We start from the raw sequence: 16,528 nt of genomic DNA, 5'->3' as shown, positions 1-16,528 counted from the left end.
AGCAGGTATAGTAGGGAGAGATGGTGCCTATAGTAACAGTGGGATAGTAGTCTCTGGGAAGGGAGTGTGACTGTGGGATAGAAGGTATAGTAGGGAGAGATGGTGTCTATAGTAACAGTGGATAATGGTCTCTGGGAAGGGAGTGTGACTGTGGGATAGCAGGTATAGTAGGGAGAGATGGTGCCTATAGTAACAGTGGGATAATAGTCTCTGGGAAGGGAGTGTGACTGTGGGATAGCAGGTATAGTAGAGAGAGATGGTGCCTATAGTAACAGTGGATAATAGTCTCTGGGAAGGGAGTGTGACTGTTGGATAGCAGGTTTAGTAGGGAGAGATGGTGCCTATAGTAACAGTGGGTAATAGTCTCTGGGAAGGGAGTGTGACTGTGGGATAGCAGGTATAGTAGGGAGAGATGGTGCCTATAGTAACAGTGGGATAGTAGTCTCTGGGAAGGGAGTGTGGCTGTGGGATAGCAGGTATAGTAGGGAGAGATGGTGCCTATAGTAACAGTGGGATAGTAGTCTCTGGGAAGAGAGTGTGACTGTGGGATAGCAGGTATAGTAGGGAGAGATGGTGCCTATAGTAACAGTGGGATAGTAGTCTCTGGGAAGGGAGTGTGACTGTGGGATAGAAGGTATAGTAGGGAGAGATGGTGTCTATAGTAACAGTGGATAATGGTCTCTGGGAAGGGAGTGTGACTGTGGGATAGCAGGTATAGTAGGGAGAGATGGTGCCTATAGTAACAGTGGGATAATAGTCTCTGGGAAGGGAGTGTGACTGTGGGATAGCAGGTATAGTAGAGAGAGATGGTGCCTATAGTAACAGTGGATAATAGTCTCTGGGAAGGGAGTGTGACTGTTGGATAGCAGGTTTAGTAGGGAGAGATGGTGCCTATAGTAACAGTGGGTAATAGTCTCTGGGAAGGGAGTGTGACTGTGGGATAGCAGGTATAGTAGGGAGAGATGGTGCCTATAGTAACAGTGGGATAGTAGTCTCTGGGAAGGGAGTGTGGCTGTGGGATAGCAGGTATAGTAGGGAGAGATAGTGCCTATAGTAACACTGGGATAGTAGTCTCTGGGAAGGGGCTGTGGTATGGAGGCTCTAGTAGCAGTGCTACTACACACACAAAATGCTGTTCTCTAGACAATTTTTTGAAGAGGTCTTTATTTTTTTGTAATTATGGCCAGCTGGTTCAGTAAACATTTACTGTTTCTTTTCTTTACCTAAAGTTAATTAGAAGTTATTAACTGCACAAAAGGAAACCAGCTGTCTAACTCCTGCCGCGGGAATCAAGCTGATGTCCTGAGTCTTTGTTTGTGTTATTTATGCGTATATATATATATTATTACACCCCCAGATTATAGTCTTGTGGAACTGTGACAAGCCACTCCCTGCCAAACACAGATGGCCTGCCACTACTGTGCCTGTTATTGTCATTGAAGGAGAAAGCAAGGTAAGAACAAGTGATCCCGCTATTTATTTATTTTTTTTCCCATGAACTATAATGACTACATCATAGTAGAAGTTTATTTTAATGCGAGTTTCCCCTTTAAGAGAAGGAACAGAGTTGCGCTGTGCAGAGACAGCTCAGCAGCAACTCGAAAGGTTCCAAATTTCCAATGAAGTTTGTCCTTTTAAAGGGATTCTGTCATGATTTTTGTGATGTGGTTTTTATTTCTAAATTACACTGTTTACACTGCAAATAATTCACTCTACAATATAAAAACTTCATTCCTCAACCAACAAGTGTAGTTTTTTTTAGTTGTAATATTGGTGTGTAGGTGCATCTCAGGTCATTTTGCCTTGTGATGTGCTTTCCGAAAGAGCCAGCACTTTAGGATGGAACTGCTTTCTGACAGGCTGTTGTTTCTCATACTCAATGTAACTGAATGTGTCTCAGTGGGACCTGGATTTTACTATTAAGTTCTTAGATCTACCAGGCAGCTGTTAACTTGTGTTATGGTAGAGACACATGCTCAGATTAGGGGAGATTTAGTCGCCCAGATATAAATTACCTCTTGTTCGGGACGACTAATCTCCCCAAACTGCCTGCAGCCGGCTAGAATGTAAATCTTTGCCGGATGGCTGTCGTGCGCTTCGTTTTCCGAAGTTGCCTCACGAGGAAACTTAGGCCACTTCTGAAAATAAATCTCTCCGAGTGCCATCCCACCATCGATTCACATTCTAGCCGACTGGAGGCAGTTCAGGGAGAATATTCGCCCGAACAAAAGGTAATTTATCGCTGAGCGACTAAATCTCCCCAAATCTGAGCGTGTGTCCCTGCCCTTAGGGATCAGTTATCTGGTTACCTTCCTATTGTTCTGTTGTTAGGCTGCCGGGGGGAGAGAGAAGTTGCAGTACAGCAGTAAAGAGTGACTGGTTTATCAGAGCACAAGTCACATGACTTGGGGCAGCTGGAAATTGACAATATGTCTAGCCCCATGTCAGATTTCAAAATTAAATATAAAAAAACTGTTTGCCCTTTTGAGAAATTGATTTCAGTGCAGAATTCTGCTGGAGCAGCACTTTTTTTTTGGGGAAAAAAAGTATGCCCTTTATAGTATCCCTTTAAGTTTCTTAAAAAGAAAGAAAAACAGGCCGCCTTCTCCCCTTGTGTGATCAGTGACCTTGCTGCTGTCGTATGAACAAACAAGTATGTTGAGTGCACCCAGGCATGTGCCGCAGCCTCTCCCCGGCATCTCCTCCGCTCAGTGCCAGACATCATCAAACACACGCAGGCATTTTGGTGGAAAAGATTCTGACAGCTGAGACTTGGAATCCAACGCTGCCTTGTTAATATTCATCGATAGATGTTGTTGATTTGTGTCTTTATTCCTCCCACCGCTTGCGCATTTCGGCATATTCATGCCTTTCCCTGTTCAGCAACTGCCAGCTGCGCTGCACTGCCACCTAAAGTAGAGGTTCAATGGGAGCCCACACTTAGGATGGACCAGGAATATGGGCAGGAGCCATTGTATACTGAATGTAGCCATTAAACACCGGAATCTTTTTGAATACTCACTCTTGTGTTTCTCCGTGCAGGTTATGAGCAGCCGTTTCCTACCTTACGATAACATAGTGACAGACGCTGTTCTAAGCCTTGATGAGGACACCGTGCTTTCAACCACAGAGGTAGGGTTATATCCGCTTTGTCTGTGGGGATAGGACTAAACCATCATTATATTCACACTGTAACACAATTTTGGACTGTTTAGGCCAATAGGGTTAACAACCAGCTAGTATACTAGAGCATGGGCTACATTTCACTCTAACACTTAAGGCTGGGCCTTCGCAAAGTGGACAAATCGGAAAAGCAACTACAACTGCCACAGGCTACTGTGTATGAACTGAAGGGCGCCAGGAGGTTCTTGCAGTCAAACAGAAAAGAATATTTTATTTGTCAAAATAGACAAATGATCCACAGGCTGCTTACAGTATATGCAAGCATTTGCAGAATATATTCACAGGCTAGGACTGTACATCAGAGCCAACTGTATATGAATCCCCTGAGGATGTAGTCAAGGCAATACAGCACCTCCAGGCAGAAATATCTCACACGTGGTCTGGATCTCACCCAGCGGAGGGGTCAGGGAGGAGAACCTAAAGCCTGACACCCTATGTCCCTTCTCTGTAGGCAAATCTTACAGCCTGGGAAGCTACTCCCTGTTACGCCTGCTTGATGGAGCACAAAGCTGCTCTTTCTTTCTTCCCTCACTGTCTCACTCTCCTAGAGAGTCTATAACATTATATTCCTGCCACTCACTAGCCTCATCCACAGGGTCCCTGCTCCCCGACTTATATCTATTTAAATGTTCAGGTTTCTCTAGCTCACGTGGCTTTACTGGGCCTTGTTGTACCCAGTCTCCCTGGAAACACCCAGCTGGATCAGCAACCAGAAGCCAAAGAGGAAGATCCACCCCTTCTCACTCACTATACCAAAGTGTGACAGCAAGTGGTCATAACAAATAACTGGAATATGTAAATTACAACTAGCTATATGGGCATCTGCCCAGCAACTAGGGAGATCAGGAAGTGTAGGGATTTAAAGCCATACGTTCACATTAACCCTATGGGTCCCTACAACACTTTCTGTACAGGCAACAGTGTAGGTTGTTCCATGTATACCTCTATACAGTGCCTCCTGCTGGAAACTTAAGGGATTGTAACACTGCAGGAGAGCTATGGGAGGTACGTAATAAAGTTGTTGCCAGAAAGTCTCATAATTATCTTACACAGGGCTGAAGTTGCAAGTAGAGCCAATGACACCTTCCTTTAAGATAAGGGGGCAGCTATTCAAGTTGAAATAGGGCTCTAGGGCATAGGTTTACACAGCAGAAAGCGTTGTCAGAAAAAAAAAGGATTTGGTTCTTAGGATGGCCATACACATTAAATCTATTAAAATCTATTATCTGCCCGTGTATGGGGGGCTTCTGACGGGTCTCGCAGATCGTTATCTGGCCTAAAATCGTCCAGATATCGATTTGGCAGGTTTGAATCTTCCTGCTATTGAGGACCGCATGGGCGCCCATTGCCATCATTCTAATCCGATCGTTTGGCCCTAGGGCCTATTAACCCGATAGCAGCCTGCCGTTGTTGGTAATATCGGGGAAAGATCTTAGTGTATGGCCAACATTACACAGGAAGATCAACAGAGTTCAAATGGCATTCTTGGCCCTCTCTAGTATTATGTGAAAACCTTTCTTATATAGGTATAGGACCTTTTATCCAGAATTCTCAGGACCTTGGGTTTTTCAGATAAGGGTCTTTCAGTAATTTTGTTCTCCATGCCTAAAGTTTTTAAAAAATGTTTTAATTATTAGGTTACAATGGAGTCTATGGGAGATGGCCTTCCTGTAAATTGGAGTTTTCCAGATAACTGGTTTCCAGATAACTCGTGAAAAAGGTGGCAAAGATGAAATGTTAAAATGGAATATTATGGGAATAACAGGAGGGAAGCATCAGGGATAATGAGTCTATCCCTGTGTTATTCCCCCCAACAACGATGAGAGAGAATTTTTTTGCCCAACAGGCTGGTGAAATGAGCAGTATATTAACCCAAAATATTTAGAAAAAATGAAGTTCCCCTTTAAACCTTGATGCAAATGCTCTGCCACAACAGATTTCTCTGTCAGACTTTCAGCTTTTAACAGTTGCAGAACATGAATTTTCCATCTTCTGTTTGCTAATTGGCCTGCTCATTTGCATAAGGACGTTTTTTTTTTATATATATATATACTTTTCCAGAAGAAGGAGAAAAGGGGCGCGGGCCCTGCTATTGGCTTCCCACGGCGTCATTCAAAGAGCTGCCCTCACACACACACAGTCGTTTGGCTAATTAGTGCCGCGTCTCTCTGTAACCGCCACCAAATCAAACATTCCCCACGGAAGAGAAGACGTTTAGGCGCCCACATTGTGCAGGGATAATTACAGCAGAGAAGGAAAGAGTGGAAACGAGGGAACAGCACAGGGAAAACCAGAGACGTGTCTGTTAATTACATGTATGACAGCAAGCACAAGGGTGCCCAGCATTTAATTCGCTGGGTTTTTCTCATGTTTGCCCGGCAATAAAGTATGTACGGCTGTGCAGTTGTTTGGGACCCCATCCCGCCAACCATCTCCTTGCACTGGGTTCATATGCTATATGAGATCCTTTCTACAGAAACCCGTTATCCAGAAACCTCCCATAGATTCCAATTTATCTAAATAATCCAAATTTTGAAAAATTATTTCCGTTTTCTCTGTAATAATAAAACAGTAGCTTGTACTTGATCCCAACTAAGGTATAATTAATCCTTATTGGAAGCAAAACCAGCCTATTGGGTTTATTTAATGTTTACACGATTTTATACTAGACATAAGGTATGAAGATCCAAATTACAGAATGATCTGTTTTACGGAAAACCCCCCGTCCCATTCATTCTGGATAACCAGTCCCATACCTGTGTGAAGATCCAAACTAAGATATCATTAATCCTTATTGGAAGCAAAACTAGCCTATTGGGTTTATTTAATTGTATACATGATTTTCTAGTAGACCTAAGGTGTGAAGATCCAAATTATGGAAAGATCCGTTATCCAGAAAACCCCAAGTCCAGAGCATTATGGATAATGGATCCTATACCTGTATTCTTTTTGACTTATGACCCCTTGTTGGCACCTGTAGTAACTGTCCTGCTGTGCTAACTGCCCCCAGAGTGACCATGACTTCGTTTTTTTTTCCCTCTTTGGAGCGATCTCAAAAAGTCTGATGTCACCCAATGATGGGCCTTTCAAATACAGGTATGGAATACCCGTTATCCAGAAAGCTCCGAATTATGGAAAGGCCGCCTCCCATAGACTCCATTTTATCCAAATAATCCAAATCTTTAAAAATGATTTCCCTTTTCTCTGTAATAATAAAACAGTGCCTTGTAATTGATCCCAACGAAGATATAATTAATCCTTATTGGAGGCAAAACCAGCCTATTGGGTTTATCCAAATTACAGAAATGTTTCTATTCTATTTTCTAGAATCCAAAAATAGTTGCCCCCTAGGCAGGTGCTTCTACTGCCTACCCCATGTTTGCACAGTCCAAATACACCTAGATATAAAGGCCCCATCCACGGTCCAATAAAAGCTGCTGACAGACCGAGTCGGCAACTTATTGACTCGTGTGCGGGGCCATCCGGCGGCCTTCCCCGATTATCTGGCGAAAGTTGGCCAGATCTCGATCGGGCAGGTAAAAAAATCCTGTCGGTTTTGCAGCTGTATCTGTGCGTTTATACAGTCCCGCAATCCGACCGCCCGTTTCAGATGCAACATGAGCCGATCGTTGGGCCCTAGGGATCACCCACTTCAATGTGGGCATATTGGGGGGAGAGGATCTCTACGTCTATGGCCATCTTAAGGAATAGCTGATATAAATGTATATCACTTAAGGTGGCCATACACGGGCCAATAAAAGTATGGGGCCCTCCGATGGGTTTCCCTGATCAATATCTGCTTGAAAGTCAGCCAGATGTTGATCGGACAGGACTAAAAATCCCGTCGGATCGCGGACCGCATCTGTTCGATCCGACTGCCCGTTCACACATCGTTATCTGATCGTTGGGCCCTAGTGCCCAGGATTGGATGAGCCCAATATCTCCCACCTCAAGGTGGACATACCTGGGATCGATCCGCTCATTTGGCAACATTGCCAAACGAGTGGATCTCTCCTTGTATGGGCACCTTTGCCAAATAACCACTGCCATAGAATGGCTGTTTTTTCACATGAGTGATCTATAAACTGATATGCAGATGAACTCCAAGAACAGATAATGATAATAATGAGTCATCTTGGGCCACACAACACTGTATAATATCTGCCACTTCACATAGAGCTGAAGGGTGAGCAGATGTCCATCTCTGAGCTGCTTAATCCCCCGTGCTCTTTTGGGAAGTGAGATGAAGGGCAAAGCGAGAAGCCCAGGCACTTACTGAGCAGCTGCTGCGTTACTACATGCACTGCCCTTGTTCAGTCCTGTCACAGCAACCTGCTTTTGGGTTTTATTTATTGACTGCACTCCATTCCATTAAATAGGAGAGCAGCCATTCATGTTTGAACATAGCTTGAAGCTCTCACCATTATAGGGACATTATCATGATCACTGTTGCACTCCTAAAAAGAAATTTAGAATATAGATATGGGACCTGTTATCCAGAATGCTCAGGACCTGGGGTTTTCCTGATAAGGAATCTTTCCGTAATTTGTATCTTCATACCTTAAGTCTAGTAGAAAATAGTTTACATATTACAAAAATAAACCCAATGGGCTGGTTTTGCTTCCAATAAGGATTAATTATATCTTAGTTGGGATCAAGTACAAGCGACTGTTTTATTTTTACAGAGAAAAAGGAAATCAGTTTTAAAAGTTTGAATTATTTGGTTCAAATGGAGTCTATGGGAGATGGCCTTTCAGTAATTCAGAGCTTTCTTGGTGACAGGTTTCTGGATAATAGATTCTATACCTATGCTGTATAAAATATGGATATATTTATGATCTTGTATACATTTCTTTTATACATGTTCACCTCCATGACTCTAGAATGAACCATAGGGTATGGCTGTTCCTTTCCTTTTTATTAGTATCCTTAATTGCCCAATTAAATCTGACCATACCTGGGGGTGAGCTGTAACTAAACGGTCAGTTAAAGGAAATCTTAACCCCCAAAATGAATACTTATATCAAATGAAGTGGCACATTAAAGAATATCATCAAACTGGTCTATATATTTAAGTAAATCTTGCCCTTTTACATCTCTTGCCTTGAGCCACCATTTTGTGATGGTCTGTGTGCTGCCTCAGAGATCACCTGACCAGAAATACTGCAGCTCTATGTGACCTAACATGTTTGGTTTGTTTGTGTGCACAGTGAATCATACGATCCCAGGGGGCGGTCCTTATTAGTTTAAAATGCCAATTTACTATCTATGATTACGCAATGGCACATACTACTAAAAAAGTATATTATTATGAAAATGGTTTATTTACATGAAGCAGGGTTTTACATATGAGCTGTTTTATGCAATATTTTTTATATTATTTGAGGGGTATAGTTTTCCTTTAACCTATGGATGACCCTATTGTACCTATAGGTACTAGAGGGGTGATTCCATCCTTCTCCATTTTGGCTGTTGATTTCATGCCAAGGAGTGGCCATCCGTAACCCTGGGGTTCTCTTGTAGGCAACAGAGATGCAGATTTGGTCCAAAATAGAGAGTTACAAAATATAATTGTGCCCCTGTGTTCTGTCCAGGTTCTAGTTAAGCTGCCCCCTAAGGTGCACAAAAGTATCCCCCATAGTGCTTGATGAGACTCTTCTGCCATTGGATGAAAAAATGAGGTCCAGCCAGTAAGTCCAGGAGCCCATTGCTCGCCAGCACTCACATATTTATTATGATTTTTGGAGCGTGTGCAGTTTTAATGTTCCTGTCCAACACTCACTTGCCCTTGAGTTGTTGAATGTCATCGTTTCAAGCAGATGGATGTCATCTGTGGTTTTAAGTGAAGGACCCATAGGGGGTTAGTCCGGCATATGATCCACCATCTTTAAATAGAGAGTTAAAAGCCCTCCTGTAGTTCCGGAGGAATAACCTTAATAAACAGACTTCATGGCATGGGAAGGTGATCGCATAGAAATGAGGTATTTATGGGAAATCTCAGGGTTCCTTTGCATGCTATAAATATGCATTTAATGCTACATTGCTCTGAGCTTCCCCCGGCTCCTCGTTACAGTGAATATCGTCTCGGGCTGGAATATCGAGGTGTAAGGGTCTGAGAGTTGGCCTTCTCTCGTTGTGTGTGGATCTGATAATGCACCAAATATTCATGGGATTTTTTGTGGCCAATTGTAACCATGGCGACCGCATGCAAACTGATCATTTGCTTCTGTTTCTTGCAGGTGGATTTTGCCTTTACTGTCTGGCAGAGCTTTCCTGAAAGGATCGTGGGGTACCCGGCACGGAGTCACTTTTGGGACAGCACGAAGGAGAGATGGGGGTACACGTCCAAGTGGACAAATGACTATTCCATGGTACTAACAGGAGCTGCTATTTACCACAAGTAAGACGTCTCTCCATCCTCTGTGAATGCAGATGTTTCCCTCTGAAGCTGCCTGTAATTCACTATTAAATATTAAAGGAGAAACAAACCCCTTATTTAAAAAAAAACCCTCCCTTCCTTCTTCTCCCCCCCCCCCCCAGCCTAGCTGCTACCAAGGGCAAATGCCCCTCACTTTTTACTTATCCCTCGGTGCAGTCAGGCATCGGAGGTCCACACAGCCGTCTTCCGGGTCTTCTTTTTTTCTTCCGTCGCTTCGGCAATTTCCGTCCATTTCGTCGCATGCGCGTTTGTCGCAAACCAGGAAATTTCTCCAACTGCGCATGTGCCGCTCCGCTGGTCTCATTCTCAGATTACCGAAGACCCAGAAGATGGCTGCTGTGAACTCCCATCCCTGTGAATCTGCACCGAGGGGCAAGTAAAAAGTTAGGGGCATTTGCCCGGAGTAGCAGCTAGGCTTGGAGGGGGGGGTGTCTTTGTGGTGTGGTGTGGTGTTTATTTTTTTAATAAGAGGTTTGTTTCTCCTTTAATGGCTCCGTTTTTGCCATGTAAGCTTCACCCTGAGCACACGAGATCCCCAAGGCTAGAGCTTTAAAATAAATCCAAGCAGATCCAATTGACAAGTGACAGTTTCTTTACTCACTGTCAGACTTCTACTGATGTCTGAGATGGAATAAAACTCCCCCCCCCTACACACGCTCGCCTTTCCTCTGCTTTCTAAAAACATCTTAAAAATGGCCTTTAACTGGGAGAAAGAAATAACAAAGTACCGTAAAGGTCACCTTTTTATGAAATAGAAAATGTTATTTATAGACGGTTGCTACTTTAAACGCTGCAGTGGACTGAAAGGGAGGCAAAATGGCACCCACTAACACGTGTGCCAAGGGAGGCCCAGTCACTGGCGTTAAAGGAGAACTTAAAGGACCAGTAACATCAAAAAATGAAAGTGTTTTAAAGTAATAACAATATAATGCAGTGTTGCCCTGCACTGGTAAATCTGCTGTGTTTAGAAAATGTACTATAGTTTATATAAACAAGCTGCTGTGTAGCAATGGGGGCAGCCATTGAAAGGTGAAAAGGCTCAGGTTACACAGTAGATAAGCTCTGTAGAACATAATGGTGTTATCGGTTATCCACTATTTAACCTGTGCATATAGTCTCTTTTTAATTTCCGCCATTGCTACACAGCAGCTTGTTTATATGAACTATAGTAGTGTTTCTGAAGCAAACATCAGTTTTACCAGTGCAGGACAACACTGCATTATATTTTTATTACTTTAAAATACTTACATTTTTTTGGTGTTACTGTTCTTTTAAGCTCAACTAACAACTGGGCTAGACCTGCTACACCTTATGGTTCAGTATGAAAAATTCCTCAACAGAAGGCAACAGTCAATTAAAATCTGTGTATATTTTGTATTGTGCTCTTGCTAAATCAGATGAGTATTCTTTGTCCCTTTGCAAGCGCTATGTCAGCTCCCATAAATGGAGAGAAAGAGGCTGCTCCTCGACACTTTAGTTATTAATTGGGGAAACTGCTAGAGACTTGGGCATTTACTAGGATTGTAATCGTTTGTGACACGGAATTCATTATGCTCTGCAGGTACTATCACTACCTTTACACAAATTACTTGCCTGCCAGTCTGAAAAATATGGTTGACCAATTAGCCAATTGTGAAGATATCCTCATGAACTTCCTGGTGTCTGCGGTGACAAAGCTTCCTCCAATCAAAGTGACCCAGAAAAAGCAGTATAAAGAGACCATGATGGGCCAGGTACGTGCCGCCAGTTAGACCTTATCTGTCATGTCCCTGGTACAAATGTCAGCTCTGGTCCTGTGTAAGGGGACTAACTGTCAGCTGAGATTTGACAAATCAGAACTTTAAAATTCTGATTTAAAATTAGAATTTTCAGTTCTACCCTTAATAAATCTGCCCATAAAAGTTCTGATTTATCAAAGGGTAGAACTGAAAATTCAAATTTTTTCACGATCAAAACTCTCAAATTTGAATTGTGAATTATCCAAACTGGATTCGGGTTTACATTTTGCATTTCAAGATTTGTCACGCTCTGGCCCTTTAAGAACTATTCGCCACCTAAAACATGTATAAACCAATGGGAGAGGTCTGGGGACCAATTTGAGCATGTTAGTGACCTTCCTAAATATTCAAGATTTTTTTGTAGAAAAAACTTAAATCGAATTTCAATCGCATTTGATTAAACTCGATTTGAGTTTTCTGGTCGGGATATTCGATTTTTCTTTAATAAATAACACCCCATTCGAATTTCAAGTAAATTTGAATTTAATAGAGTTTTAAAAAAAAAAAAAAAAAACTCACATGAATGTGAAATTCGCACTTTAATAAATGTGGATTATTTGGATAAAATGGAGTCTATGGGAGACGGCCTTTCTGTAATTCGGAGATTTCTGGATAACTGGTTTCCGGATAACGTATCCCAAACCTGTATTTGTACTAGGGATGCACCGAATTCTCTATTTTGGATTCGGCCGAACCCCAAAATCCTTTACGAAGGATTAGACGAATCCAATTTGCATATGCCAATTAGGTGTGGGCAGAGAAAAACATTTATTACTTCCTTGTTTTGTGATTTCCCTCTCCGCCCCTAATTTACATATGCAAATTTGGTTCGGCCAGACAGAAGGATTCGGCGAATCCTGCTGAAAAAGGCCTGTTCCTGGCCGAATCCCGAACCGAATCTTGGATTCGGTGCATCCCTAATTTGTACAAGATACTGTTTTATTATTGCAGAGTCATTTAAAAAAATTACAATTATTTCAATAAAATAAAGACTATGGCAGCCAGGCTTCCCGTAATTCGGTGCTTTCTGGATAACAAGTTTCCAGATAACAGATCCTCACTTTTGGGGGAATGTAATAAAAGTTGCAAAGAGCAAAACAATTTGCACAAATAATAATTAAAAATGTGCATTTCACAGTGTAATAGTCTTCTTTAAAGGAGAAGGAAAGGTAAATTACAAATAAAGTTATTGCCCAAAAAGTCATACTTCCAGGAATAGTTCCTCTATATGTTTTTCCCTGTAGCTTTAATCCAAAATCGTATTTTGCAAGGTGCATATAATATTGTTCTCGCTATCCAAGTCGGCTCTAATAGGGGCTGCGCATGCGCAGTAGAAATGTTGTAAGCCCTGCGTACAAGATCCTTTACTTCCCCCATGTGAGCGGTGATAATCGGGTCAGGTGGTACAAGGCAACGTCATCGTTGCGCACTTCACAGAGGGAGACGCAGGACGTGATGCGCACACAGCAAACATGGCGGCCGCAAAGTCAGTAAAGGGGCAAAATTCAACGGCGCGGTGTCGGTGAGGCAGAACGAATTAGGCAGTGAAAGTTTAGCGGTTCAGGAGGGGTGCGCCCAAGCAACAATTACAGATCGGTATTAAAATATTATGTTTATTGTAGATTCATTAAAAAAGGAACAGTATCTCCATTGGCCCTACGCGTTTCATGCCTCCCAGTGCACTTAATCATAGGTTTGCCACCTGCCCAGTAAAACACCAGCCAAGGCCCGGATAAGAAATTTGCCAGAAATGTATTTTCCAATAAATTGTAATTAGCTGTCGTTCTGACCCCATTCCGCCCCAAATTGCCACTTCCATCATGGGATCTTCTCCCTGATCCTTCCCTATTTATTTCCCTGCTCCTCTGCTCATGGTCCCACCCTTTCCCTTGTTAGTGTGGGCGTTATATCTCTACTATATTATATCTATACAGAAGGTTGGCTCTATTATGTATCATCTGCGTTGGGGATCTTGGTTAATGTGGCTGGTTAGGAAGTTCCACCTGTAAGGACGGCATCAGCAGGTGGAAGTGCTCCTCTCCCAAATAGACCCTATAATTTGTCCCGGAGCCAAATTATTGGGTCAGACCAATCCAGCAAACATCACATCAGATGAGCAGATCTTTAGTGAATGGTGTTTAGGGAAGAAGAGGACATTAGGGGAGAAGAGGACATTAGGGGAGAAGAGGACATTAGGGGAGAAGAGGACATTAGGGGAGAAGAGGACATTAGGGGAGAAGAGGACATTAGGGGAGAAGAGGACATTAGGGGAGAAGAGGACATTAGGGGAGAAGAGGACATTAGGGGAGAAGAGGACATTTGGGGAGAATTTGTAGACTAGATAGAGATAGATACAGTGTGATTATAAATGTCCTGTATGGATGTTTCCATAGGAAGAGTTTTTCCATCAGGCTCCTGCATCCTTCACATGATTCACAATTTAGTATGAATTGACCAAGACAGGTTGAGTTGCCAGTGGGGAGGCCTCGTACACCAGATCCTATACCTTCTCTTTTATCATGATAAGGAAATATTGACATGGAAATCAATGTATGTTACTATTTGCCCTTTAATATGTCAGTAAGTGCAATTCTAGAGTTATTGTTCCCTTAATTCTGTCACTTGATCCACGGAGAACACTTGTGACGTCATTGAGTTCTGGACCTGTATCATTTCATATGATATTTAACCCCGGGTTATTGATTGGTGGAGTCAGATTCGCCTTGCTCATGGGGAGGCACATTTATCAAGGGTCGTATTTCGAATTCATGCAAGTTTTTTTTTTTTTTTTAAAACTCCCATAAACTCAAAATTCTAGCAATCAAAATGTATTAATAAAATTGAATTTTCTCAGCTCTGACGAATTGAATCAACCTGGAAACTCGAATCGAATTCAATTCAAATTAGAAAAACTCAAAATGAATTAAAAAAACAAACTTGTGTGTCAGGAAGGCTGCAAACATCACCAAATTGTTCCCTGGACCTTATACAGCAATTTCGACCGGTTTAAGGTGGCGAATAGTTGAATTCAATTTCCTAAAGGACCAGAGTATGATAAATCTCGAAATTTGAATAAAGACTCGAATCGAGTTTGGATAATTTACAATTTGAATTTGAGAGTTTTGACCAAAATAATATTTTTAGAATGTAAATTTTCCCTTCGAAAAGGACCAGTAACATGAATTTTTTTAAAAAAAAATAATTTATTCATATACAACGAAAAATGAAAACTTTGAAATCTTTATTAAGAAATCAATTTCCGAAACTCTATGATTGCGCTCCTCTTCAGAAAAGGCGACAGGGCGACGATCCATCGCGCGGCGTTCAATTTCTCCTCCCTGGCTATCTCCTATAAGGAAGGCAGGGAGGAGAAATCGAGCGCCGTACGATGGATCACCCGACCGTTTTTTGAAGAGGTGTTTCGGTAAGTTATTTCTTAATAAAGACTTTGCGATTTCAAAGTTGAATTTGTCTTTGTGGGGTTTTTTCGTTGTATACCAACAAATCTTTTTTTGTAAAAATTTGATGTTATTGGTCCTTTAATAAATCTTCCACCAAATGGGGTCTCTGTGATATTCCTGCGCATTCACTTCTCTCCTTTCTCCCCCGCAGACCTCCAGAGCTTCCCGATGGGCCGACCCCGACCACTTTGCCCAGAGACAGACCTGTATGAACACGTTTGCCAGCTGGTTTGGTTACATGCCGCTCCTTCACTCACAGATGAGACTTGACCCTGTCCTCTTCAAAGATCAGGTCTCCATCCTAAGGAAAAAATATCGAGACATCGAGAGACTTTGAGACACGGCTGAGCCCCCACCCCCGGACTGAGTACCCCCCCTCCCCCGTGCCCAGTGCATATCCATAGGCAAAACCGACAGTTGCTGTACAAAGACATTGCGCAGGATCAACTGCAATCGGAGACTGTGGCCTCACTGGACTCCTCCCCCCTGAGCTCGGCCGTCTCGACACTAGACTGTACAGTTTAATTAAATAATTATTTTTGAAACGATTGCTATGCAGGTTACACTTTTTTAATGAACAAAAAACTATTAAAATCAGAGTTCTTTCTTTAACGCGACTGTGTGCTTATTGGCTACTGCGGGTCGGTCGGGAGGATGGGCGGTCGATACAACTGGCTAATGTACGTTGGCGCTGGCCAATCAGAGGCTCGGCTTTGTTTTGTTGGGTGTTGCTTCATATGTGTATAGTGACGTGGGGCCTTTCTGGGACAGTTGTGTCTGTTGTAAGTTTAGATTTATGGGATTGTGGGAAGTCTCCCTTGGGCTCCATTTCAGAAATTCACCTGTAAATCCGCCATGTTTTTTACCCACAAAGCAACAATATGTTATTATAATATTAGTAATTATAGGAGTCCAGCTACTCATGGTGGGTGTTTATTCCTGGGCTCTTTTATCCCTTTTCCCTGCAACTTATTTAACAAAGGGGGGGGTTTATCTATACCTCACAACATTTTGGAAACCGAAAGAGGGACAAAAAGATTGTCCACATCCAGTTTTTTGACCACACCCAGTTTTGTGGCCACACCCCCTAATTACCATGTTTCACAAAATTTGGCAAGTTATTAAAGTTTGAACTACGGATGCACGGAATCCACTATTTTGGATTTGGCCGAAATATTCTGGTGAATAACAAACAAATCCTAATTTGCATATGCAAATTAGGCATGGGAACATTTTTTTACTTCCTTGTTGTGACAAAAAGTCCTGTGATTTCTCTCCGTGCCCCTAATTTGTGTATGCAAATTAGGATTTGGTTAGGCCGGGCAGACGTATTTGGCTGAATCCAAATCCTGCTGAAAAAGGCCGAATCCTGGATTTGGTGCATCCCTAGTTTGTACACATTTCTGGGGGTTTTAGGATTAAGTTTTATGCGTTATTAAAGTTTTGCTTATTAAGGTGAATTGCCCTTTAAGATGCAAGTGACAGTTTTCCCAAGAGACGTGCTTACCTTAAATTGTTACAATTGTTTCTTTGCTTATCTTAAACAAGCAAAGTGCACCTGCCACATATTCTGGGCTCTCTGCCAAAAGCCAATTAAGTTTTAAAAACATATCTTTTTTTTTTTAGGCTGTTCAGTGCAGGAGAAAGTCGGGACATTTCAGTAACAA

General features: G+C 42.3%; 1 protein-coding gene across 1 annotated transcript in view; it reads left to right on the top strand.

The window, feature by feature from the left end:
- The window catches only part of ext1.L (exostosin glycosyltransferase 1 L homeolog), a gene marked incomplete at its 5' end in the record, with an annotated part of 34,219 nt that extends 18,748 nt beyond the window's left edge, over positions 1 to 15,471 (top strand). The window contains 5 exon segments of the mRNA NM_001088611.1: positions 1,358 to 1,453; positions 3,043 to 3,132; positions 9,423 to 9,583; positions 11,184 to 11,355; positions 15,013 to 15,471. Of these exon segments, the coding sequence (NP_001082080.1) occupies positions 1,358 to 1,453; positions 3,043 to 3,132; positions 9,423 to 9,583; positions 11,184 to 11,355; positions 15,013 to 15,198 (705 nt within the window).
- Positions 15,472 to 16,528: the final 1,057 nt, after the last annotated feature.

The sequence above is a fragment of the Xenopus laevis genome, chromosome 6L (genome assembly GCF_017654675.1).
Source record: "Xenopus laevis strain J_2021 chromosome 6L, Xenopus_laevis_v10.1, whole genome shotgun sequence".
NCBI classification, from domain to species: domain Eukaryota; kingdom Metazoa; phylum Chordata; class Amphibia; order Anura; family Pipidae; genus Xenopus; species Xenopus laevis.
Note: the sequence above shows the minus strand (reverse complement) of the source record. Positions and strands in the feature narration are given on the sequence as shown.